The following is a 23,623-nucleotide window of genomic DNA, read 5'->3' on the forward strand; positions in this document are numbered from 1 at the left end:
TTTTCAACTATTTTTTAATGAAAGAAACAAAATTTCATGATAGAACAAGAAATAAAGACTTATATGCTAAAAGATATTCAATTGAAATGTAAAAGAGAGCAAAATACATGCACAGCCGATGTCGTCGTACAAGTTTCTGATCAGCCCAAGATAGAAACATTCTTTAGGAACCTCGATTAAGGGAAAATAGATGACTGATCATTAAATTTTCAAATATAAACTCAGAGTACCCCTGAATTCAAAAATGCCACTAGATGATTGATATCCATCTATTAGTTGGAGGACTTGTTAGTTTACTAGTAAAGTTGCTTTTGAATGACAACATACAAAAAAACACTAAACCATTATGTTCTTTTGTGTAAGATAGATATATCATAGAATGGTGAAAATAAAAACTTCTTTCAATCCAAATCCCTTTTCGAAATATTCGATTTCTCTATTATTGGATTGTCATATTCACATTTTTAATAGGGCAAATCTCCAAAATAGCACATTTCTAAGTTTATATCACAAAATAGCACTCAAAAACTAAAATGACCAAAATAGCATTTTATCTTTTGAAAAATTTAAATTTTTTTATTTTTCAAAATTTGAAATCTTATCTCCAAAACCTCACTTCTCAACTCTAAACCCTAAAACCTAAACTCTAAACCCTAAACCCTAAATTCTAAACCCTAAACCCTACCCCTTGAGTGCTATTTTTGTGACTTTTGGCCTTGAGTGCTAGTTTGGGAACAAAAACTTGATTTAATGCTATTTTGGTTTTTTTTCTCTTTTTAATATAGTCCCTAGAACATGCATGCACTATATGTAATATATTCTTCAAATGAATGGATGATCTTTTTTTTTCATATACTCAGAGACGGTCTTAAGGCAAAGCAAATCAAGCACCCGCTTGCGGCCACCAATTTCACTGGAAAATATAGCCTTTGAAAACAGCCAATTTTTCTGAAAAATGTATAAAACCAGCCATTTTTTCTCTTTTCGATTGCGGCCTTAAGTGAATATGTTAATCTCAGGACCGGCTCTGCATATACTGATACATTTCTAAAACATTAAGTAGTCATTTGACACAAGTAATTAACTTTTAGTTTATCTGATAATTACAATACTTTTTTAAGAACAGCAATATTTTGAAAAATTAATTCCCATTCAAATATTAATTGAAGGCAATATGATTTTTCCCGTACGTTCTTTTTACGGTAAGTCCTTTACGGCGTCGAAGCACTTTCGTACGTGGCGAAGCGCTTGCAACCCAATAATCTTTTGGAATCAGAAGGTATATTCCTTGGAATGTACCATTTTATTTTTATTTTTATGGAGTATATCTATTCTATTAAAACAGCAGTGTGACCCATTGATAAAAAGTTATGTCCAACTTAAATTTTAATAATACATACCTTTTTAATATAACTGCAATGAAATATATATATAAATTATGTAACCCCCCACTTAAAGTGCCTAATGATCGGCAACCACCACTTTTTGTAACTGTATCTATATATCTTATTTTTGTTATGTAACCACCATTATTTTTACTGTTCAAATCCCAACAATTTTTTCGATGATGTTCATGTATTTTATTTTTCCTAACATAATCCCAACTATTACTCGGATTCTTTATTTTAATTAATATTTTTTATTAAATATTTTTACTTTCACCCATAAATTTTTGAAAATTTATTGAAATTGTTTTTATTATAAAATTTTATAATATTAATTAAAATATAATAGATATATTTTAATATTTTTATAATTTCAATTTTAAATTTTTTATTAAACATTTTTACTTTTGTATATATATTGATTTAAAAAAAGAAAAAAAATTATCCTCCCGCAACCGCCCGCAACCGCAAACGGTAGCTGGAGCCAGCTTTTGAATTTATGAGATTCGGAGCGGGTTGAAGCGGTTTAGAGCGATTTGAGTGATTGTTGCAAACCGCCGACAACCGCTACCAACCGCAAAAGCAGCGTTTGCGGGTGGTAGCGGAAAAACCAGTCGCACAATTAATAGAATTTATGGTATATTTGTATTTTAATATTTTTACATAATTTAAATGAATATCCATATTTGAACTGAACCCGTAATGATCCAAACTGAATCCGAACTAAAATTTATAAATATCCAAATAGGTTTTAATCTCTCATCTAAAGACCAATATTTGAATAGTCGGAATTGAACCTGAACTCTTATCCCTACATGTAGTCTATAATATGAATATATGATCACAGATAAAAACACAAATATGATTACAAAAAAAATACATATATGATATAAAGAAAGACACAAATACATATGGAACTTGATTTATTTAATATACTTACAAAAATTATCTATTCTATTAAATTCATATCATACAAAAATATGATTCTACAAACACACAATCATATAAATTATATTAGACAAAAAAATTTAAAAACAAAACATATACCCGCCCTCTCGAGGGCGGGTCAATATCTAGTTATCCAATTAAAGGTTCTGTGTAGGCACTAAACGTTACATATTTCTGTCTCTTGCTAGTTATTAACTTATTATCAGTTTTATATATAAATTTAAAATGAAATTTTCGGTTGTGAGTGTTGTACAGAGGACAAAGACGTTGCGTGGATTTTAATTATACATTGTCGCAATGTGGTTCTTTTCTGTTGCTTACTTCGCATTGTTTCGTCTTTATTAGGTTGATAGACATATACTCTAACGGTTGGGATGATATTTTCAGTGTCGTCATAAGTTATGCAGCTAAGAAATCACTCATCTTGAGTTTTACAACTAATCAACTAAAATATGATTAAAACTTGGTACTAATGTACATCAAAAGTAGCTTTTAAGTCAGCAATATACATGTGGTAGGGGCTTAAATCTAGAGTAACATTACAAATTACAATCATACAAACAGAAAACTAATTACATCATGTGTCGATTGTTTTGTTCCTAGTTTAGCTTGGATCAAATCTGATTAAGATTCCACATATTAGCACATACATTATATAAAGCGGTGTGTGTGTATGACCGCCACATGACTCAGACTCAGTGATTGTTCTTCCCACCACTTTGCATAGGAAGCTCTTGTCCACTGGAATCTCTTTTTCTCTCTTTCTTTCGTTTTGGAATATCTCTCTTCGGCTAGTTCCTCATATAATATTGTCAATAATTGATCATTTTCAGTGAATAATATATACTTATTTTCAATCATAGTAAATATTCTAGTACAAATAGAAAACTAGAGTCCTAAAATACATATTCCATAGTAGTCGTAAAAGATATATTAAACCCATATAAACAGAAGAAATATACGGCTACTTGAACTACTTAACAGTACATCAAACCCATATTAACTCGTAATTAACACTTTAAAATGATTACATATATTTTAAAATATAATTAGTCGATGGTGCGTCACTCGTAACTAGTTCATAAAGATCTACTACGGGTGAAAAGTTAACCATGTAAGTTGATTGAAACCATTCAATAAGTAGTCTACATTTTAGTTCATGATGATCGGATCACTCGACCATGTATAAAATACAACCAAGACAGACCGTTACAAATTCGATGTTATTATTATAGTTTTCCCCTATAATGTTTTCAAGACCAACTTGAGTAGTATAAAACTATATTTCTTCACCTTTTGGGTCGGTTTTGTTTGAACGTGTTCCCTCAGGACCATAGTTTTCTTTTTGATCCCCTTTTATTTACCAAGTCAAGATTTGAATATGGCTTATAAACTGTACATTCATATGTATTTCAGGTGATTATTACAGTTTAATAAAAATATTTAATCATATAGGAATTTTAATTTGACGGATAAGTAGAACAATTTACACATTCTATATCGTAAGTTTCTTTCTTCCTTCTTCTTTTGAAAAAAAAGTCTTTTTTTTTTCTCTTTTGTCAACTATACAAATCAGATTCTGAAAATACAATAAATAAATAAAATAGTAATAAAAGATAAAAATGAATTTAACGAAAAGAGTCTTTAGTCCATCATCTCCTTCCGTTCTTTTTAACAGTCACGATAGGTAAGCCGTGTCTATATAAACACTAAGAGTCGCCGTTACGTAACGACCATCATCTCCTGTTACTACTCTCTCTCTCACCTCACCAAGCACACAAAAACTCAGTTCCAAAATTCTTTCCTCAAGAGATGAAGCTAGTTGAGAATACGCCGGCGGCGACTGACAAGTTCACCACCACGGAGGAGGAGGACGGTGAAGACGCCTGCCGCACGATCGAGGTCGTCGAGAGAAACGTGTTTCAGGCTCAGTTCGATGAAGCTGCTGATGCGGTTGAGGAGCTTAACCTTATACCGCCCCTCAACTTCTCTATGGTGGATAACGGAATATTCCGTTCTGGATTCCCTGATCCGGCTAACTTCTCCTTCCTCCAGACTCTGGGACTCCGCTCAATTATGTAAACAATTTGTTCTGCATTTGACAATTTGTGCATCTCATCATCCGAATTGCTGATGATTAGTTTTTTTTTTCTGGTGAAGTTATCTGTGTCCGGAGCCTTACCCGGAGAGTAACATCCAGTTCCTCAAATCCAATGGGATTACTCTTTTCCAGTTTGGCATTGAAGGCAATAAGGTTCGCTTCCTTGTCTCTCTGTTCTGTCTTTTCTTCATAAGTCTTTGTCCTAATTGCTAAACCTCTGGCCGGTCTTAATAAAATTTGTGGAGCCTGAAATAATTAATAAATGATTAAATATATAGTTAATAGTTTTAATCATTTTGGGATTAAATGATCTAATACAAATTAACTACTAATTTTTTTTAACGGATCAGAATCAAATGCTATGTCTAGGAGTGGCTTTTTTTTAATATACATATTAACCACTAAATGTTTTGAAAAGCTAGAGGTGATTGTTTTGTCTAGGAGTGGCTCTGTCTCTGGCCTGCTCTGTAATTGTTATTTACTTGGATTCATGTCTAGACCTATGGCTTCACTAGGGGGAATTCTATGATTTGAAAATTATATTTATTCTAAAACCTGCAGTGTGTTTAGACAACGAAATTTGCTCCCATTTATGGTGTTCTGAGAATCACAAAGAGAGTCCATTAACAACAACAAATGGACTCTCCACAAGTTTGGTATTATTTATTTATTACCTCAACTTAATACTCTATGGAATATGTTAGGGGTTTAACTGTTTGATATATTGTCTAGTTGTTCTTAATTATTGTTACATTGAGACATTACTAAATCTATTTAGTCTTGAAGTTGATCCTTCATGTCGACTTTGTTCCAAGCCATCATTTTTTAATCGAGTTACCAGAAAAAGAACACATCTTTGTTTATTGTTTGCGTCCTTGGCTCTTTCCGTCTCTCTTGACATTCCACTGCTTTGGTCCCACTCTTTTCTTTTCTGCCCCTTCAGAAACTCGTGGCCCTTATAGTGTCTGTATATTTAAAACATGGATAATGGGCTACGTCAAAATATTAAATTGCTAAGTGTTGTCAACGATCCACTACTCCAAGGCTTACTTTCTGTGCGTTCGGTTGGTATTGTTTTCTTGGTTCGTGTTAATTGCGTATGCACTTTTTAAAAATACAGATATGATATTTTTATGATATCATACCTCAGCAAAAGCGTTCCTTGAGGGTGGACAAGTAGTAGACCACCTCAAACGAATTTTTTATTTGTAAGAACTTGTAGAAAGCATGTTGATTGTGGTAAGTATACACACATATTAGGTCAGTTATAAATGACTAAGTTCAAGTCAGTTAATGTTGTTTAATAATAACCAGAAAATTTAGTCTTAAAGTTTATACGCTTATGAGTCATGCAGAATGTTACTTTGGTGAAGAGATTGCTATGGACGTAACTTTTGGTTGATACATAATCTTGATAACCAAAATAGGGGCTAAGACTAATTATTCTCTATATGTTTTCTCTCACAGCATCCGCCCTGTGTGTAGGTTCTGTTCCTAGGATAGTGTCATGTTTCTTCTAATGGAGATTCTTTTATGTGGGGAGTCGTTTAGATACTTACTACTGAAAAGAAAACTAAAGTGCTCTCCTCGGTGGGCTAATTGTATTGGAAGTACTTTGGGATTTATTCCACATTCACATCGTTGAATCTCATTGACTTTGGTTTTTTTTATTATTCGTTATGCTCAGTGTGATAACTTTGATCATGATAGGAAAACCTTTATCGTTGATATTCTTGGCTTTGCTAGGCTTTTTCCATCTCATAGATTCGTATTTCAATGGACCTTTGTGTTTATTCCGTGTGGTTGTTGTATGTGTGTGAAAGTAACTTTACAAAAAGAAAGAATATTTCTCTCAGTACGCAACCAGTAAAAGGTATCACATTAGACATGTTTTCAGAACATGTATGATTTGTCTCTCTCAAGTGTCACCGTTGCTTGTGTATGAACGAATCTTGCCTAGTAGATTGCCTTTTCTCATCCTTATCTGCTCGATTTAGTAGTATGATGATCGATCTTTTGATATTAAAACAACTTATAATCTAAGAAAGACATCCTTTTCTTAATTTTTCAGGAACCATTTGTGATTATTCCAGACCAGAAAATCCGCAAGGCACTCAATGTCCTTTTAGGTACGTATGAATAGTATAAGCCTTTATAAGAAAAAAAAAATACACAAGAAACTGCACACTGCTAACTCGTTTGATGCTTTCTCTTCAGATGAGAAAAACCATCCGGTTCTGATTCATTGTAAGCGAGGCAAGGTAAAGCTATTTCTCCAACACTCAACATTTCTTTATCTGCTGTGTCCCGACCATTGTTAATGTATGATTTTTTTTTGGAATGTGCAGCATCGTACTGGTTGTCTTGTGGGTTGCTTGAGAAAACTTCAGAAATGGTGTTTGACTTCGATATTTGACGAGTACCAGCGATTTGCAGCAGCTAAAGCTAGAGTTTCAGATCAAAGATTCATGGAGATATTCGACGTCTCCAGCTTCAGTCATGTTCCGATGTCTTTCTCTTGTTCCAGCAGGTAAACAGAGAAGAAGAAAGCCAACAACAAAAAATGAAGAGATTATTCTAATCACATAAGTGTTCCAGAGGAATCATTCTTCTGTTTCTTTCCCTTTCTCTGGAATCAATAATTATATTTCAAGAAAAAACAATTCTGATTATGATTTTACCTTCTTTTTTTTCTTCGGCTCATTGTAACCCCATTTAGGTAGATAAAAATACGTATACTAATACGTATATATGTATACGGATAAAATATATAGGAGTTTGTTTAAGATATAGCTTCTCTTGGGTATCAATTGTTGTAGTATTGTAACAATTCTCATCATTTTTGATAAATTAAATATAAAATTAAAACTCCACATACAACAAATATAAATTTCAATTATATTTATATAATAACGTTTCATAAACATACAACAACATATACTACATAAAAATTATTCGAATATAAAGATAATATATGAAGACTGTATTATAATGCCATTCATTTAGGCAGTGGCCAATGGTCCAACATTGTTGGCCACGGTTGTCTCCATAGCCTTCATGGCTTCAAACCTTGGTTCTTTGGCCTGAAACTTGACAGCAGAGTAAAGTTTCATGTAATCCTCAAACACAAATTTTGGATAGTTATCCTTCTTCTCATTCTCTTTTCCGATCAACTCCGGCGCCGGAAAAATAACAGAGTCGCTTCCAGGGTTGTAGAATGATGCAATGGACATTCTTCCTTCTCCGTCCGTCTGGGCTATCACTCTATGCTCCACGCTCTTGTACTTCCCATTGGTTATCACCTGGTTTATTATTGGTTAACACCAAGGTTTTTAATTGATATAATAAAATATTCGGTTCAGTACGGTTTGGTTTAATTTTTGGATTTAGCAGTTAGCACGTACCTCAAGCTGGTCACCGAGATTAACGACGATAGAATGCTTAACCGGAGGAACATCGACCCACTCACCGTCCTTAAGGAGCTGAAGTCCACTGACTTTATCGTCCTGGAAGAGGAGGATGATGCCGCCTGCGTCGGTATGTGCTCGGAGCCCCTTGATTAAATCCGGTTTAGGACAAGGTGGATAGTTGCTCACTTTGGTTCCAAATGTTGGACTTTTCGATCCGTAGAACACCTTTTTCAGATAACCCTTCTCCAATCCAAGATTCTCGCAAAGCAGATCCAGTAGCTCCTCCGACAACATCTCTATCTTACCGGCAAACTCTTTCATCAACGTCCTGTTAAAAATAGCCGTATAATATTTAAAGAACCGGTTTAATCGAAACTGGTACTGTTAAAAATAGCAAACCAGTGATACCGTAACCGGACGGAGAAACAAAATTTGGACCGGTTTAGAAACTAAAACGTTACCTGTAATCGTCGTCGAGATCAGGGACATGGGATATATTGGAGGCAGGAAGGTGCTTAAGGTAGAAAGTTGACTCCCAGTCAACGTCATTGACTTCAGACCGAACAGAGTCGAGTCCTCTGTTCTTAATGGACTCCTTGAATCTCTCTTCCATGCACTTCTTGTAGTGTTCCTTGGTCATCTTCTCCACTCTGTCAAGTAGTTCATGTGGAATCCCATGGTTCACGCACTGTATTTACCAACCGTTTATTATAATTCATTTTAATTATCTATAATTAGAAATCATTTTAACTACGAGTTTCCATTATTAGAAATGAAACTTTCTGAAATACCTCAAAGAACCCCCAGTTTTCACAAGCGTCTTTGATCTTCTCCATCGTGAGTCCTCTCTCTTCTCCATTAAGCTTCTCGAGATTGATGATTGGAAAACTCTCCATCTCTCTCTAACTCTTTTTTTTCTTATGACGTTCTTTTTTGGGTTTCTGGGGGGTTTGGCCTAACTTTATGTTGACGCTTTTGAAGTGTGACCTAAATCTGATGACCAGAGGATAGGTTTTATAGAGAGAATAGAGGAGAAGCTTTGAGTTACTTCCACGAGTTAACATGTTACAGTAATAATTAGGTTATTTTTTTGGACCCACACCATTTGAAACTTATTATATTACATTTCCTATAAAGTTTCACCAAATCATGTTACGGTTGAACAGAAGTCATGATGGCTGAGTTTTATAGTATTTTACTTTTGTTGTTTAAATTGTTATAGTCAATAAAGGAAAAATACTTCTATGATTTAATTTATGGAGTGTCCATGGAAGGTAGGGTTCATCATTGTGCGAGTTCTCCGCTAGCACGAATCATGGTTTGACCCGTTTTTCTACCTTTTGACTTTTTTTTTGTAGCTTAATCTCCTTTTAGTATAGATTTATATAACAACTTTATTTGAACATTATCTTGTTTTAAGAAAGACTTTTTTTTTTTTTTTGGAAACAAAGAAAGACACTATTCGAAACTTACATCAAAAATACGTAAGGAATATTAATTCAGAGAGTCTAATCTTTTTTTGGTTACATTTTCTCTGACCTACATCCGTTTAGCCTTTCACTATTAACTAAAATCTACACTAATTGTTATTATGACATTCATTTTATTCTTCATGTATTGATTTTGATGGACCCATGGGTTTTCTGTGTGTCCCATTAACAGCTGCTGTGTTGAAATATCTCATGTGCACGTCTACATTTCGTATTCTCTGAGCCATAAACTTTGACCGTTCAGATCGAGTTAAGTAAATTCTCATTTCAGCAGAAGAGTGCAGATGCGACTGGTATTTGTGATTTGCTTCGTATGTTACAGATATCTAATTTTTCAGTTTGTTTTGATTCAGAAAAATACGAATATCCAGAAAAACGTATATCCGAAAACTAAATAAATGTTTGTGGATATTTACAAATACTTATGGATATCTCATCTCTTTTAATTAATACAAATAATCTTAAAAATTTTGATACAAATTTGTTTTGTAAAATATTTTTTTTTGCATGATATATAAAATAAAATTAAAAGAAGTAGTGAATCTACATATTTTGTAAATTTATTAAACTTAGTTAACAATTATAATAACACAAAACTTAAGAAAAAAGTTACAGGTGTCATAATTTTTCTTTTCTCTTTTTTTTTTATGTAATACTTTTACATAAGTAATAATGTACATAGAATTTGTCAAATTATATGTTAGAATAATAATTAGATAATTTTATACATTTACAACTTTAAATATAATCAAGATATACATGTATTTGTATATTTCCGGATCGGAGCAGATATCCGCTTTCCAAAATTTTAATATTTTTGATTTACTTCGATTTTAACGGATATTATTTTTTAGTATTTATTTTGCTTCGAAAGCTTACAAATATCCAAAATTTTTGGATCGAATCAAAACGAATAACAAATCGGATCAAATTTGACGGATAAAATGGTCAGTCCTAAGTGCATATTCAACCACGTTCTTCTCTTGTTGGCCACATTGATAATTTGAAAGCTGATGATATACTTCATCACTATTGTTTTTTTGAGGTAAAATACTTCATCACTATTTGGAGAACAGTGATTAGCCTTTTCTTTTGCTTAATATTTACTTTGTGTTAACTCTGAAAATGATTTAAATCTTTGTGTACTAGTAATTCTCATTTGTTCACCACACTTTGTTTTATAAAAAGATAATTAAAAATCGATACATTCACATCTTCAGTATCCAATCTCACGGCATTCACATGACGAGCCTCCAATAATAAAATGTTTGCAATTCATCGGATTTATTTTTACGTTGATTAATATGCAAGTTAGTTATAAAAACGTGTTTTATTCATGTAGACTAATATATTGGACTGGAAGGTGAAACTCAAGAAGAAAAAGATTTGGCTTAGCAGCCGATGTTATATTTTTAAATCGTATAGTTGTGAACGATTTGGTAATAAAAGAATAAAATTGAGAAGTTAAGAACGAAGACTTGTAATAAAGAAACTCTACGTTCACGTCCAAAAGATTTTACCATTGTGTAATTTACAAATATATTATACAAATTTAAGAAAATGAAAACGACTCTGGCAATGCGGAATACAAGTTTTGGTATATATGTTCGAAGATTTGCTATTTTATTCGAGTCGGTTTGTAATTGAGTCCTAAATTCTAAAATGGGTTGATTATAAAATTTAATTTTAGTTAAAAAAAAGTTTTGGTATATAGATAAATTGTGGTGGGTTCTTATATAATTAGATTGAAAAAGATGTGTTGATGAATTGTGATGATGTGATTGGTAGATATCCCTCGTGGCTTTGGGGTCAAGCTACAGCATTGGTCAATCTCATACAATCGACGTGACAAAACCCACTTGACCTACTCTCTTTATTCCATTTAGCTACCATCTTCATCAATATCCTCCGTCAGTCTACATAATGCATGTATACATATATCATTTCACATCCACGTCGATGTATGCAAATATCTTTTATATGTTATGAAAATATCTGTTGCATCCATGATCTATATGTGAATGCAAACACACTTCGAATTGTTTATGAATGGGCTTTAACTTTACAAGTTACTAGTGTTACTCCAGCTAGTGCTAATGCACGGATCAAATGACTGTATTAAATTATTTGATGATAAAACTTTAATTTTATAATTATCAATAGAATAAAATAATTTTATTAATTATATATTCTATAACTATGGATAACAATTGCCCATGAAGTGATGCTCTGTAAAAAAAGGTAAAATAATATATTTTTTTGGTAAAATAATATTTGTCATATTGTTTTAGCATAGATATATGTTTGCAAGTAATTTATGTTTGGAAACTGAGATATATACCAACACATAAAAATATAGTTAAAGTACTATATTTGATTCATTCAGTTTTTCTTTGTATATGTCTTGTAAAAAATATTCCATAATATATAAATATATATATTTTTGATAAAAAAAATTTATGATAGATTATGACAATATTTTTTTAAAAAATGTACTTAAAGGTTTTGATAATTTGAGACATGATATAAAGAGAAAGTTTCAATAGAAAAATAATTATGAAAAAAGAATATCATCCTGTTTACTCGAACACATCATTCATTAGTTCAAGCTCAATTGGCTACACTTTTTCTTCTTCTTTCATTTCTATTATGTTTCTTATTAGAGCCGCAAACAGAAACTTTGAGCTTTGAAAGAAAAAATATATGTGCAACAAATGCAAATACTAATTTTAATGTATTTCTTAAATGAATTGGGATAATACTTGAAAATTGATTTCCCGTCGTTGTTTGAAATTATTTCTGCAAACTCATTAATGGATTTATGATTTCTTAATATAAATACGAATTTTAAAGTGTTTGCATTTTTTTTCATCTGTAGCAAATAAATGACATAATTGTTCTAAAAATATTTAAGGAAACTCTGAGAATATAAACAAAACAGATATGAAAAATACTTTATAAATAAAAGAAGTAGAGAGAAATGCATTGTTACCTTCGTCGCTGATAAATTGGTGGAGTTTAAAGAAACTCAGAGAATTTTTTTTTTGTCAAAACTCTGAGAATATAAACAAAAGATAGAAAAGTTCTTTACTACATTTATCATTAAAAAAATTCCATAGTCACGATATTTGAAAATCTGAAAATATTGAGAAGAATCTCTATTATTAAAAGAGAAATATCAATATAAATTATCCCTTAGTTTTCAAAGTTATTTACATTTGAATGACATTGAAATAATAAATTTACCTACCTTTTAGTATTCTTGTCTTTTATAGTTTAATTAATGCATTTTCCTAAAATAAAGTATAACAAATTATGCTTATTTATTTAAAAAAATGTTTTCTATAATCTGGGTAAACAATAAATTATAAATGTCAAAAATGTAACAAGATTTTATTATTACGGGGTGATTATTTATTTTGGTATATTAACTACGTCTAAAAAACATAAAAGTGTTATAAAATACATAATATTAACCACAAAATTTTGAATAATATATTGAATTATTTAATCGTATAAATCAAATATAAAATAGATAACCATTTTATTTTACATTAAAATTTTGATCCATAAAAAAATACATTTGCACGAACACACAAGTTATATTTTAAAAATAGGGTTGTAATAGTTGACGGATCAAAAAATAAAATAAAATTATTCATTATAAATTCTAAAATGATTGTGTTTAGAAATATATTGATTAATTATTTAATATATATATATATATATAAATTTTAAAAACATATATTACCATTTATATAAGATAAATATTTTTTTTTGCAAACCAAAAATGAATACCCGCGCGGGTACGCGGATCAAGCTCTAGGGTAGATTATAAAGAGAGAGAAAAAACAGTTTGATAATGAAATGTGGGATAATTGAGGAAAATTAGGGATTAAGTTAGTTAAAAGTTTTAACTGAAGGAAAATAGGAGATGGAAAAAATCCATGGATTGCTTTTTTTAATCAAATTTTTATTGTTTTCACAAACTTTTCTAGGTGACGATTGTTTTTTTTTTTTTCTAAAATTTTTTCACATGATAGTTTTTGATTTGTCAAGCGACTTGCGCTTTAATATATAAGATAATATATAAGAGATTATTATATTAGAGTTTTAAATTTGAATGGCGGAACCCGTATAGCCCAACTCAACACACTACATAAAAGGGCATGGTTCAATTCGATTACCATTAGATAAAATGAACAGTTATAACAATACCAGATTGTTGATATATGCATTCAGCCGGTGAAACTTGAATTTGAATATTTTAGCAAAAAAAAAAAACTTGAATTTGAATATCTGAAGTGTTACTTGTGTAGACATGCTTAACATTCACATTCTCAATTGATGTGAATGTGAATGTATAAGGGACATACTATCTTGTTTATAGATCTTTTCAGAAGGAAAGTGTAAAGATAGTATCCTAGTGTGTTGAGCAGAAAAATCAAACAATTGTTGTATTTCACTCTTCTCCTAGTTATGAAAAAAAATAGTTACAGTTCAGCTTACAATTTAACAAAAGAAAATTATCAAAAGAAGCATCTCAATCTCTGTCTAGCCAAATTAAGATCATATCAAGTGCTTAGCCATGATCTTGTTTTGATTCTGCAACCATAACTGCTGTTCTTGCAACACAGATTGCTGATTTACCCCTCCATTTTCCGAAACAGTCTCTCCGAACCCAAAACTCTCAAATGTTGCAAATGGGTCACACTTCTCCGGCAAACTCCCTATGGCCTTGAACGTTGGCGTAGACGACGGCTCAAAATCTTCAGGAAAGTTCACCTGAAACGTCGGTTGGGGCTGAAACTCCGTCACAGCCAAGGCATTGAACGTGGTCATCAGTTCTCCAGCTAAAGGCTGAAAGTCTGACTCCGCAGCTAACGGCGCAGTAGCTGTATCCTCCAAGAATGGATTGTATTGGTCCGTGGTGGCTTGCAACGCAGGCACCGGATCATTCAATCCGAACGGTACTATCGCCATCGAGTTAGTATCTTGCACTTGCGTAGCTGTTTCTTCCAGCGCAAGCAACCAGTTCCCTGATGGTACTATCGCCATAGGGTTAGTATCTTGTACTTGCGTAGCTGTTTCTTCCAGCGCAAACAACCAGTTCCCTGAATCTCTCTGATCCTCGGAGGTTGCAATCGTTTCTACGTTCTTCCTCGGATCATCTCGCAACATCAACGCCTCCCAAGGATCAAAAGCCTCCTCCACCTTTGCATCTTCTTCCTTCTTCTTCTCTTTGGCAGAAACTGAGGGATTGTTCGGAAGAGACTTAGTCGAAACCGTATCGAAGTTATTCCCGTTAAGATCATCTCTCCCTCCTCCGTAAGGCTCTGACTGACACGACATCGGAGGACTACTCGTCCCCGCATCAGTCCTGCTCATCAAATCCTCCAAGGAAGTACTCCGAAACGACCCACCACAGTCCCAATACCTCTCCAAAGCCTCAGGCGAGCTCGAAACGGTCGCCTGAGGCTGCGGAGGAAGACTATTCGGCGGCGGCGGAAACGACGACTGATCTTTCAAAAACTCCCGCAACGTCTCGAGAAGCTCTAACGAGATCTTCTGAACGCTAGGGTACTCAGACGTGCGCCCCACGCCGATGGATTTGCAGAGACCGTAGAATCCGTTGAGCTCGTCGAACTGCTTCGAAGCTCGAAGGCACGCTTGGAACGCGTGCATGCAAGATTGATACTGGAGATGAAAGAAGCTGTCGAGGAGAAGAGCTAACCCGTCGGAGATGTCTCTGTAGAGATCGAAGCTCTCTTGAGCCACGGCGTAGAGAGACATCTTCACGAGCTTGTTGGCTTTCGCGTCTCCCGTCGGCCGAGTCGCGATGGCTCTGTCGAGTAGTCTCTGCCAGTGCGTGATCTTGTCGAGGAGCATAACCGGTTTCATGTCTCTAACCGCCGGTTCATTTAATTTAGGACTAAACCGGGATTTGGAGGTGGTTATTCGTCCGGTTTGGTCCCGGTTAGTGTAACGTCTTTGTAATTTCCCGGTTAAGAAGCAATCGAGCCGCTCGTCGAGGTATAGCGCGAAGGTGCGGACGAAAGCTGTGTAATCCCAAGGGCACGAGTTCGAATCGTCGCGGAAGGTGGAGAGGTTTAATATTTTCGCGCCGCGTTTCATGGCGTGGAGGACTTCGCGAGGGAAGTAAGGATCGCCGTCCTGGAAGATCCTGAGGACGAGGACCAAGGATTTGAGCGCGACGATCCAGTTCTTTGTTCGCCCGATGCGGCGGCCGATGGCGGCGGCGCAAGCGGCGGCGTGCGATTTCTTCGAGGAGATGATTCCGAGGATGTCTGAGACGAGGCGGTCGTAGATCGGGACGTCCTCGTCGTGGCTCGTGGTTTTGAGGATGGCTACCTCGAGGGTGGTGAGGTCGCCGCCTCCGTTGGCTCCGGTGGCGACTTTGGCGAGGCTGATGCTCGTGTGGTCTTTGACCGCTCCAATCGCCTTTTTCAGCTTGCTCGGCATTGTTGTGGTATTCTTCTTCTCCCTCTCTCTCTCTCTAGTTTTTTTTGTTGTTGTTTGTTTCTCTCTCTAAGGGGAAAGAGTTGGAAATTTTTTTGTGGTGTCTTCTAAATATAAAAGAGCGGAAGACAGGATATAATGGCTGGAGATTCTCGTTACCCTTTCAAGACATGACAAAGATATGCGTTGACTAGACAACAGAGTCTTCTATTATTCACACACGCGCACTTTTTGGCGCGTAGAATAAACAATGTTGTTGGTAGAACTTAGAAGCTTGCATAGCACGCTTCAAACTTTGTAGATGTATGTTTTACAAGTTTTTTTTTGTCAAGCGATTCGAGTAAAGCTATTATTATATCACAATCAAGATGAGTTTAATTCCAACGCGCTCCTAATAGATTAAATTCAGTGACAAGCTGTGTTATGTTATCTTTTTATAAACAAACCAAAGGAGTGGCTAGCATCTTTAAATTCAATATCTTTGGCGACAAAGAAATGTTTATATTTAATGTGATTACATCTTTATTGTTTCTTATAGACGTGCAAACCATTAGATATAGAGTATTTGTACTCCCTACACACAACTTCTCACCTATTTGCATTCTATACCCTATTTCCCTTCAATTTTTTTCCCCCCAATACTACCATTTTCCCCCAATTCAATGGTATCCCACTCTTTTTAGGGTATTGAGCTAATTTGCTCTTAGATATATCATGAGTTGGTTTTGTTAAAGCTTGTGAGACGACGATTCACGAAAAATACATTTCAGTTGTTGTAAGACTTGGGTAGTATGAAAAAAAAAGATGCTTGCATCATTTCACAGAATCGGGTTATAATGGTATTTATGATCGTTAGTACTAATCCGGTAGGACTAAAAATATCAGGCGGAAAACATGTCGAAGAAGTGGCATATTGGGATGAGAAACCAATCTTGAATAGAGAGAAAGCAACATGATAATAGGAGATCTGTCTATGTCTGTAAGATGGAAAGATATCAGATTGTGTTGTAAGACTATAAAAAGTTGCAGTGTTGCTATAGAAATGTTGGTTTGAGTGATTAAGCTTTGTATAGATAAAGGTTTTAGTCTGCAAATGTATACAGGAGTTTGATTAATCATTAACTTCAAAAGTTAGAGCTCTGAACTAGTCATGCATTCGTCTTGCTACTTGTTTGATTAATGAAATAAAATATGATCATTAGGTTGATTATTTAAAGTAAACACAAACTTACAAAGAGACTGCATTCAAAAGTTGCTACAAACTTGTTGAAAGTGGAAAAGAGAAAGAGAGAACAAAATGAAAGACTATGAGGAACGAGAATAGCAGCAAGGGTTTACGGGAATTGAGGTTATGCATTGGTTTGGAAGCATGGGATGATACATTTGCCATGGAGCAACTCTTTTGAAGAGGAAAGCCACATAGATCGATATTCCCTTCAAATGCAGACTCATTTTGCGTTTGAAATTGGGTACCCTGTGGTATTTCCCCAGTGAGTTTGTTGAAGGACATGTTAATATACGACAAGAAGGAGAGCTTCCCTAACTCTTGTGGAATTGTCCCAGAAAGTTGGTTTCTAGATATATCTAGTGACTCAAGCTCTGTGAGATTAGCTAGAGACGATGGAATATGACCGGTGAAACCATTGTTGGATAAGTTGAGGGCAAGCAGCGACTTCAAAAGACCAATGGATTCTGGAATCTCTCCTCCAAATCTGTTTCCAGAGAAATCAATGCTTCCATATGTGTTAAGTAGTTTCACTCGCGGTCGACCATACTCAAGCCTACTACTACTACTGATGGCTGCACTCCAATTCACAAAGTAATTTGGTGGCAGGCTCCCGTCAAACATGTTACGTGATATGTCAATGATCCTCAGTTTTGAAAACGTCAGGGGGTACTGAGGAGAATATATAGGACCGTAGAATCTATTTGATCCTAAGATAAGAGCTGTCAGATTCGGCAGATCCTTCAACCAGAAAGGAAACGTGTCATCGACGCGGTTGCTCTCCACATCTACAAACTCTAGGCCTTTGCAATGTTCAAGAGACCTTGGAAGCTTCCCACTTATTTGATTGTGGCCGACGTCAAGCATCTTCAGTGAGCTGTTGGAGAATGTGTCGGGAAGGCTTGTGAGGTTGTTGCGACGGAGATTCAACACTGTTATTGATTCACTCAGGCATCTTGGAACCGCACCAGTTAAGCTGTTGTTCGATAGTTCAAGGACTAATAGGTTCCTTGGATTGCACAATGAAAGAGGAATCTCTCCTGTGAAGTTGTTGTTTGATGCGACCAAGTACTTCACGGTTGGTGAAATGTTAGGGAAACTATCAAAGGAGTTGTGAGAGAGATTAGTAGCGGTCAAAGAAGGAAGATTCCATAACCATTCGGACACTTTTCCTTGGAATTTATTGTTAGAAATGTCTAGAAAATGAAGCTTGGTTAATACGGTGGTGTTTGCAAGGCCTAGGTTGCTCATTGAGGATGGAAGCTCTCCAGTGAAGCGGTTTTGGTGAAGATCCAAGAACTCTAAGTCGGCGAGTCGGCCAAACTCTGCGGGTAATGAAGAGGAAATGTTGTTGCGAGAGAGATCAAGATATCTGAGCTGGTATAATTTGAACAGGCTACTGTTAGCATCGAGAGTGCCGCTGAGACACGCACCACGAAGTTTTAGCTCCGTGACACCACCAGTGTCTTTATCAAACAAAACCCCATCAAAGGCGATAGCGTCACGGTTCCAAGAGTTTGTCACTGATTTGTTGCATGACAGAAGAAACTCGTTTTTGAAAGAGAGAAGGCTCTCGACTTGCTCAAGACGACGAGAAGGTAGAGAAACAAGAGTATTAACCAAGAAGATCAAAGCAAATAAACAAGAGAACACATGCAACGTCATAGTGGGAAAAAAAAAGAAGATGTGCAAACTAGAGAGATGAGGATAAAATGCCTCTGTATATATGAACGGGCTTTGCTGCCATGTAATTTAATTTATAGCCATGGTTAGGATCCTTTGATACAGCTGCTTGACTTGGAACTTGTGCAAGTCTTCAGTTATGTATCAACCACATTTTTATTCCACGTAGACCGGGCCCCCCTATTATACTGGAATAGTCTTCTTCTCCTTTTTGGGTTTAATTGGAAAAGTTGATCTAATTGGAAAATTCTTGTTTCTCAAATTATAATATTCAATGGTTTAGAAAAGTAAAATATAACTAAATAATATTACGTCCATTTACATATGTATGTCTGAACGGAGAAGCTCACGACAGATAGCATCTACATGAAGACAATGTGCTACGGTCCATGGTAGAAGTAGAGCTCATTTTCTTGGAAATTTTGTAGTAGCGCTGAGAAAAGTGAGCTCACAATTATCTATTAGCTAAATTGTATATATAAAATTTTTAATCTATTTTCAGTGTTTCCCTTGGCGTCGGATTCACATCTGGCCAATTGCATTGTAGGTACATGTAAATATGTAATAGACAGACAGGGTCTAAATAGTTACAGTTGTAAGTTATAGCTAAAACTTGTGAACTTATACTAAGTAAGGGCTGTTATGTAAATTTCAACTGGCTGAGTTTCTTGTTTATTTACAATTTAGGTCATTCTATATAGAAGTGTAATCAGCTTCTACTTCTGTAATCTTCGTTTGAGTTTAGCGATCTCTGCTCTGTTGTGCTCTTAACAGTTTCTATAGTTAGCTCTGTGTTGTTAGGAATTAGAATCTCACAAGATGAAGATACTGCTTTTTGTGATGATTACTTTCTTTTATTTAGGATTCTGGCAACATTGTTTGTTTGGATTCAGTTTGGTAATATGCAAAATGTCTTTAAACTTGGAATGTGTTTTGGTCGTGTCTAGGCAGCTGCTGAAACGGATTTCAAACCAAGCCGGATGGCTATAATGGCAAAACACGTAGAAGCTTTCATCAGAGAGTTCTTTGACCAGAACCCCTTGAGTCAAATAGGTTTGGTCTCTATAAAAAACGGGATTGCGTGAAGATGTATGGTCAAAACGTTTCTTATAGACGTGCAAACCATTAGATATATCATGTGAGTTGGTTTTCTTAAGCTTGTGAGATGAATCATGAAACAATAATGACTTCACGAGTTTTACAATATTTGATGAAAATACATTTTCCAAGTCTGATCTCTTTCTTTTCCTTCTTCCATTTTTATGTCACTTTGTCTCTGGAGTTTAAAGATGGTTCAATCTCTTAGAGTGATCGACCCTTTGTATCCACCGTGATTTTTCAACGAGTTCCTATTGCTGCTTAGCTCAGGGATTAGATGAGACCAGTTACAGGGCCAGCTCCAACTTCTTAGAAAGCATATTTGTTATGTTTTCTTATGGTACTTGTATGATTGATCTAGTGCTGTGGAGATATTGATAGATTTTAAGCTTCTTACACGAGTGTTCCAAGTATTGGCAGAGTCTGGCTCAGATCTTCGGATTTGTAAACTCGCTTAACTGATCTTGAACGTCATTTCTTCTTGCTTGTAAACATATGATTTTCTATCTAGTAAGTTGGCCAATGACATAAGAACGAAGGAAAAGATCCTTTCAGCCAAAACTGAAATCAGTGAAGGGAACAAGTAGAACTATTAAGAACTTGGGTAATATAAAAAAAGAAAAGAAAAGATGCTTGCATAAGTGGGTCATAATGGTATTTATGATCGTCAATACTAATCCGGTAGGACTAAAAATTTCGAGCGGGAAACATGTGGACGATGTGGCATATTGAGAATGACGACAGCACTACTATCAATGAGAAACCAATCTTGATTAGAGAGAAAGCAACATGATAATAGCTACTGTCTATTCTGTAAGATGGAATAAGATTTTTCAGCTTTGTATAGATAAAGGTTCCAGTCTGCAAATGTATAGGAGTTTGATTAGTCATTAAGTTCAAAAATAGAACTCTGAACTAGTCATTCTTTCTTGCTACTTGTTTGATTAATGACCAAAATATGATCATTAGGTTGATTATTTAAATAAACACAAACTCACAAAGAGTCTGGACTCAGAAGTAGCTACAAACTTGGTGAAATTGGAATAGAGAAAGAGAGAAGACTATAAGGAACGAGAATAGCAGCAAGGGGTTACGGGAATTGAGGGTATGCAGCATAGCTTTGGAAGCATGAGATGATTCTTTTGATGTTGTTGCTGATACATTATCCCTGAAGCAACTCTTTTGAAGAGGAAGGCCACATAGATCGATATTCCCTTCAAATGCAGACTCATTTTGCGTTTGAAACTGAATACCCTGTGGTATTTGGCCAGTGAGATTGTTGTATGACATGTTAATATACGACAAGAAGGAGAGCTTCCCTAACTCTTGCGGAATTGTACCAGAAAGCTGGTTTCTAGATATATCCAGTGACTCGAGATTTGAGAGATTGCCCATAGAAGATGGAATATGACCTGTGAAACCGTTGTTGGATAAGTTTAGGACAAGCAGCGAGGTCAAGAGACCTACGGATTCTGGAATCTCTCCTCCAAATCTGTTTACAGAGAAATCAACAGCTGCAAAAGTGTTTAGGATCCTAACCAAATCAATGTTTTTTACTTTGTTTCCCGAAGACAAAGAATGGTGGAATCTGAACTTAACCCTCCTGTTATCTCCCTGTCGATAATCTTCAAAGATACTCACCAGAGATGTACTCCAGTTCACAAAGTAATTTGGTGGAAGGCTCCCGTCAAACATGTTAAGCGATATGTCAATTATCCTCAGTTTCGAAAACATCAGGGGATATTGAGGAGAAGATATAGGACCATGGAACCTGTTTGATCGTAGGACAAGCACTTTCAGATTCGGCAAATACTTCAACCAGAAAGGAAATGTTTCATTGATTTGATTGTTCTCCACGTTTAGAACCTCTAGGCTTTTGCAGTTTACAAGTGACCTGGGAAGCTTCCCACTTATTTGATTGTGGCCAACGTCAATTGTTGTTAGTGAGCCACTTCTGCATAATTCATGGGGAAGGTTCCCGTTAAGGTTGTTCTTACGGAGATTCATCACTCCATTTATTGAATCACCCAAGCATCCGGGAATTGGACCACTGAAATTGTTTGACGATAGATCAAGGACACTTAGTTTCCTTGGATTGCATAGTGAAAGAGGCAACTCCCCTGTGAAATTATTATTTGATGCAACCACATAGTTGATGGTTGGTGGAAGAATAGGAAAAGGCCCTCCAAAGGTGTTTGACATCAAATCTAACATTTCAAGAGACGAATTAACGAGCACTTCTCGCGAACCTTCAAAACCATTGAGGGAGTTGTGAGACAGAGACAATCTGGTCACAGGCAAAGTCCATAACCATGCAGGCACTTTTCCTTTGAGCCTATTGTTTGAAATGTCTAAATGCTGCAAGTTTAGAGTCTTCGACAAGTTGGGGAACTCGGAGATGCTGCAGTTGGACAAGTTCAGTTCGATCAACTTTGTTAAAGCGTGGTAGGAACTGGTATTAAGCCTTAACAGATTATTCCAGGAAAGATCCAAATACTCCAGAGACTGTAAAGTCATAAGAAATTTGGGGAACTCGAAGATGTTGCAGTAGGACAACTTCAGTTCGACCAACTTTGGTAAGGCGTGGTCAGTGGAACTGGTATTAAGCCTTGATAGAGTATTGCCGGAAAGATCCAAATACTCCAAAGACTTGAGTGGCAAGAAAACTATGTTGATTGGGTAGATCATGTTGAGAAATGACAGGTCTAGAGACGTGAGCTTGACTAACTTTGAGATAGGCTCTAGTATCCGACCACTAAAAAGGTTTCCGCCTAGGTATAACCTTTCAAGCTTAGAGGATGAAGAAGAATTTAGATTTTCAGGTGGGTCTCTGAGACCGTTTTGTCGCAAATCAAGGTTTAAAAGGGAAGGCATGGTGAGAAGAGAAGAAGGAATGGTTCCAATAAAGTTATTATAGGAAAGGTCTAAATAGGAAAGCTTGGATAAATTATATATAAGGGGAAAGCCACCAGTGAGATCGTTTTGTGAAAGGTCCAGGAAGGTTAGGCGGCTTAGGTTATGAATTGATAATGGAACTTCGCCAACCAAGCCACTATAGCGAAAGTTCAAAAACTCTAAGTTGGCGAGTCCGCCAAATTCAGAGGGGAAAGAGTATTCTTCAAAGTGGTTGCCAAATTCAGAAGGGAAAGAGTCTTCAAAGTGGTTATAAGAGAGATCGAGATACCTGAGGTGATGGAATTTGAAGAGGTTACTATTGTTCTTGATGGTGCCTTTGAGACATGCTTCAGAAAGGTGTAGCTCCGTCACTACACCGGTCTCGTTATCAAACACAACCCCATCGAAAGAGCGAGTGTTTTTTGTCCAGGAGCTTAGCACCGTAGGGCTGCAGGTTGGCGATAGAAACTCCTTCTTGAAAGCCAGAAGGATCTCTATTTGGTTGGGAAGAGGAAATGGCACAGAAACAAGAGTATTAACTAAGAAGATGGAGACAAATACACACCAAAACAAACTAGTCATGGAGAAAACAGGCAAATGAACTTTCATCATCGGAAAGAACAGGTTTGAAACACAGGAAAATATTGAAAACTGGTATGTATGATTTGGTTTTGTAGTCTAACCCATTGTAGCAAATATATAACGATTATTCTTAACAAGAGTCATGTTCACGTTGGCTGATTCTGAAATTGTGGAAGTCTTCACACTACAAGAAAACATCGGGATACTGAGGGAAAAAATCGTCGGTATGTCGTCGGAATAACGCTATTCCGAGGACATACCGACGAAAAAAGTCCTCGGAAATAACTCCTCGGAAATTCATAATTCCTCGGAATTCCGTCGGAATT

The 23,623-nt window shown here is 35.5% G+C and overlaps 4 protein-coding genes across 6 annotated transcripts; 1 reads left to right on the forward strand and 3 right to left on the reverse strand.

The window, feature by feature from the left end:
• Positions 1 to 2,520: 2,520 nt before the first annotated feature.
• Positions 2,521 to 7,244, forward strand: LOC103844186 (tyrosine-protein phosphatase DSP1). Of its 2 annotated transcripts, XM_018655699.2 has the most exons (6): positions 2,521 to 4,411; positions 4,494 to 4,591; positions 4,996 to 5,090; positions 6,506 to 6,563; positions 6,652 to 6,695; positions 6,783 to 7,244. In XM_018655699.2, the coding sequence occupies exons 1-6, from the start codon at positions 4,146 to 4,148 to the stop codon at positions 6,966 to 6,968; spliced, it is 747 nt and encodes a 248-aa protein (XP_018511215.1). In that variant the 5' UTR covers positions 2,521 to 4,145; the 3' UTR covers positions 6,969 to 7,244. The 2 variants fall into 2 exon arrangements, with proteins under 2 accessions (XP_018511215.1, XP_009119216.1); XM_009120968.3 differs by lacking the exon at positions 4,996 to 5,090 and having other exon boundaries at positions 3,938 to 4,411; positions 4,494 to 4,587; positions 6,783 to 7,226.
• Positions 7,245 to 7,273: 29 nt separating this feature from the next.
• Positions 7,274 to 8,895, reverse strand: LOC103844184 (1-aminocyclopropane-1-carboxylate oxidase 4). Its single transcript, XM_009120966.3, has 4 exons — positions 8,636 to 8,895; positions 8,306 to 8,532; positions 7,839 to 8,172; positions 7,274 to 7,736 (listed from the first exon to the last, which is right to left on the reverse strand). Exons 1-4 carry the CDS (start codon positions 8,738 to 8,740, stop codon positions 7,437 to 7,439), a joined length of 966 nt encoding a protein of 321 aa, XP_009119214.1. The 5' UTR covers positions 8,741 to 8,895; the 3' UTR covers positions 7,274 to 7,436.
• Positions 8,896 to 13,709: 4,814 nt separating this feature from the next.
• Positions 13,710 to 16,991, reverse strand: LOC103844183 (clathrin coat assembly protein AP180). The gene has a single exon (XM_009120965.3). The coding sequence runs from the start codon at positions 15,815 to 15,817 to the stop codon at positions 13,904 to 13,906; it is 1,914 nt and encodes a 637-aa protein (XP_009119213.2). The 5' UTR covers positions 15,818 to 16,991; the 3' UTR covers positions 13,710 to 13,903.
• A 13-nt stretch (positions 16,992 to 17,004) lies between these two features.
• Positions 17,005 to 23,581, reverse strand: LOC103844438 (receptor like protein 27). 2 transcript variants are annotated; one of them, XM_033282500.1, is made up of 2 exons: positions 21,592 to 23,578; positions 17,005 to 17,739 (listed from the first exon to the last, which is right to left on the reverse strand). In XM_033282500.1, the coding sequence occupies exons 1-2, from the start codon at positions 23,325 to 23,327 to the stop codon at positions 17,070 to 17,072; spliced, it is 2,406 nt and encodes an 801-aa protein (XP_033138391.1). In that variant the 5' UTR covers positions 23,328 to 23,578; the 3' UTR covers positions 17,005 to 17,069. The 2 variants fall into 2 exon arrangements, with proteins under 2 accessions (XP_033138391.1, XP_009119471.2); XM_009121223.3 differs by having other exon boundaries at positions 17,464 to 17,547; positions 21,333 to 23,581.
• Positions 23,582 to 23,623: the final 42 nt, after the last annotated feature.

This window comes from Brassica rapa, chromosome A10 (genome assembly GCF_000309985.2).
Source record: "Brassica rapa cultivar Chiifu-401-42 chromosome A10, CAAS_Brap_v3.01, whole genome shotgun sequence".
Classification (NCBI taxonomy): Eukaryota; Viridiplantae; Streptophyta; class Magnoliopsida; order Brassicales; family Brassicaceae; genus Brassica; species Brassica rapa.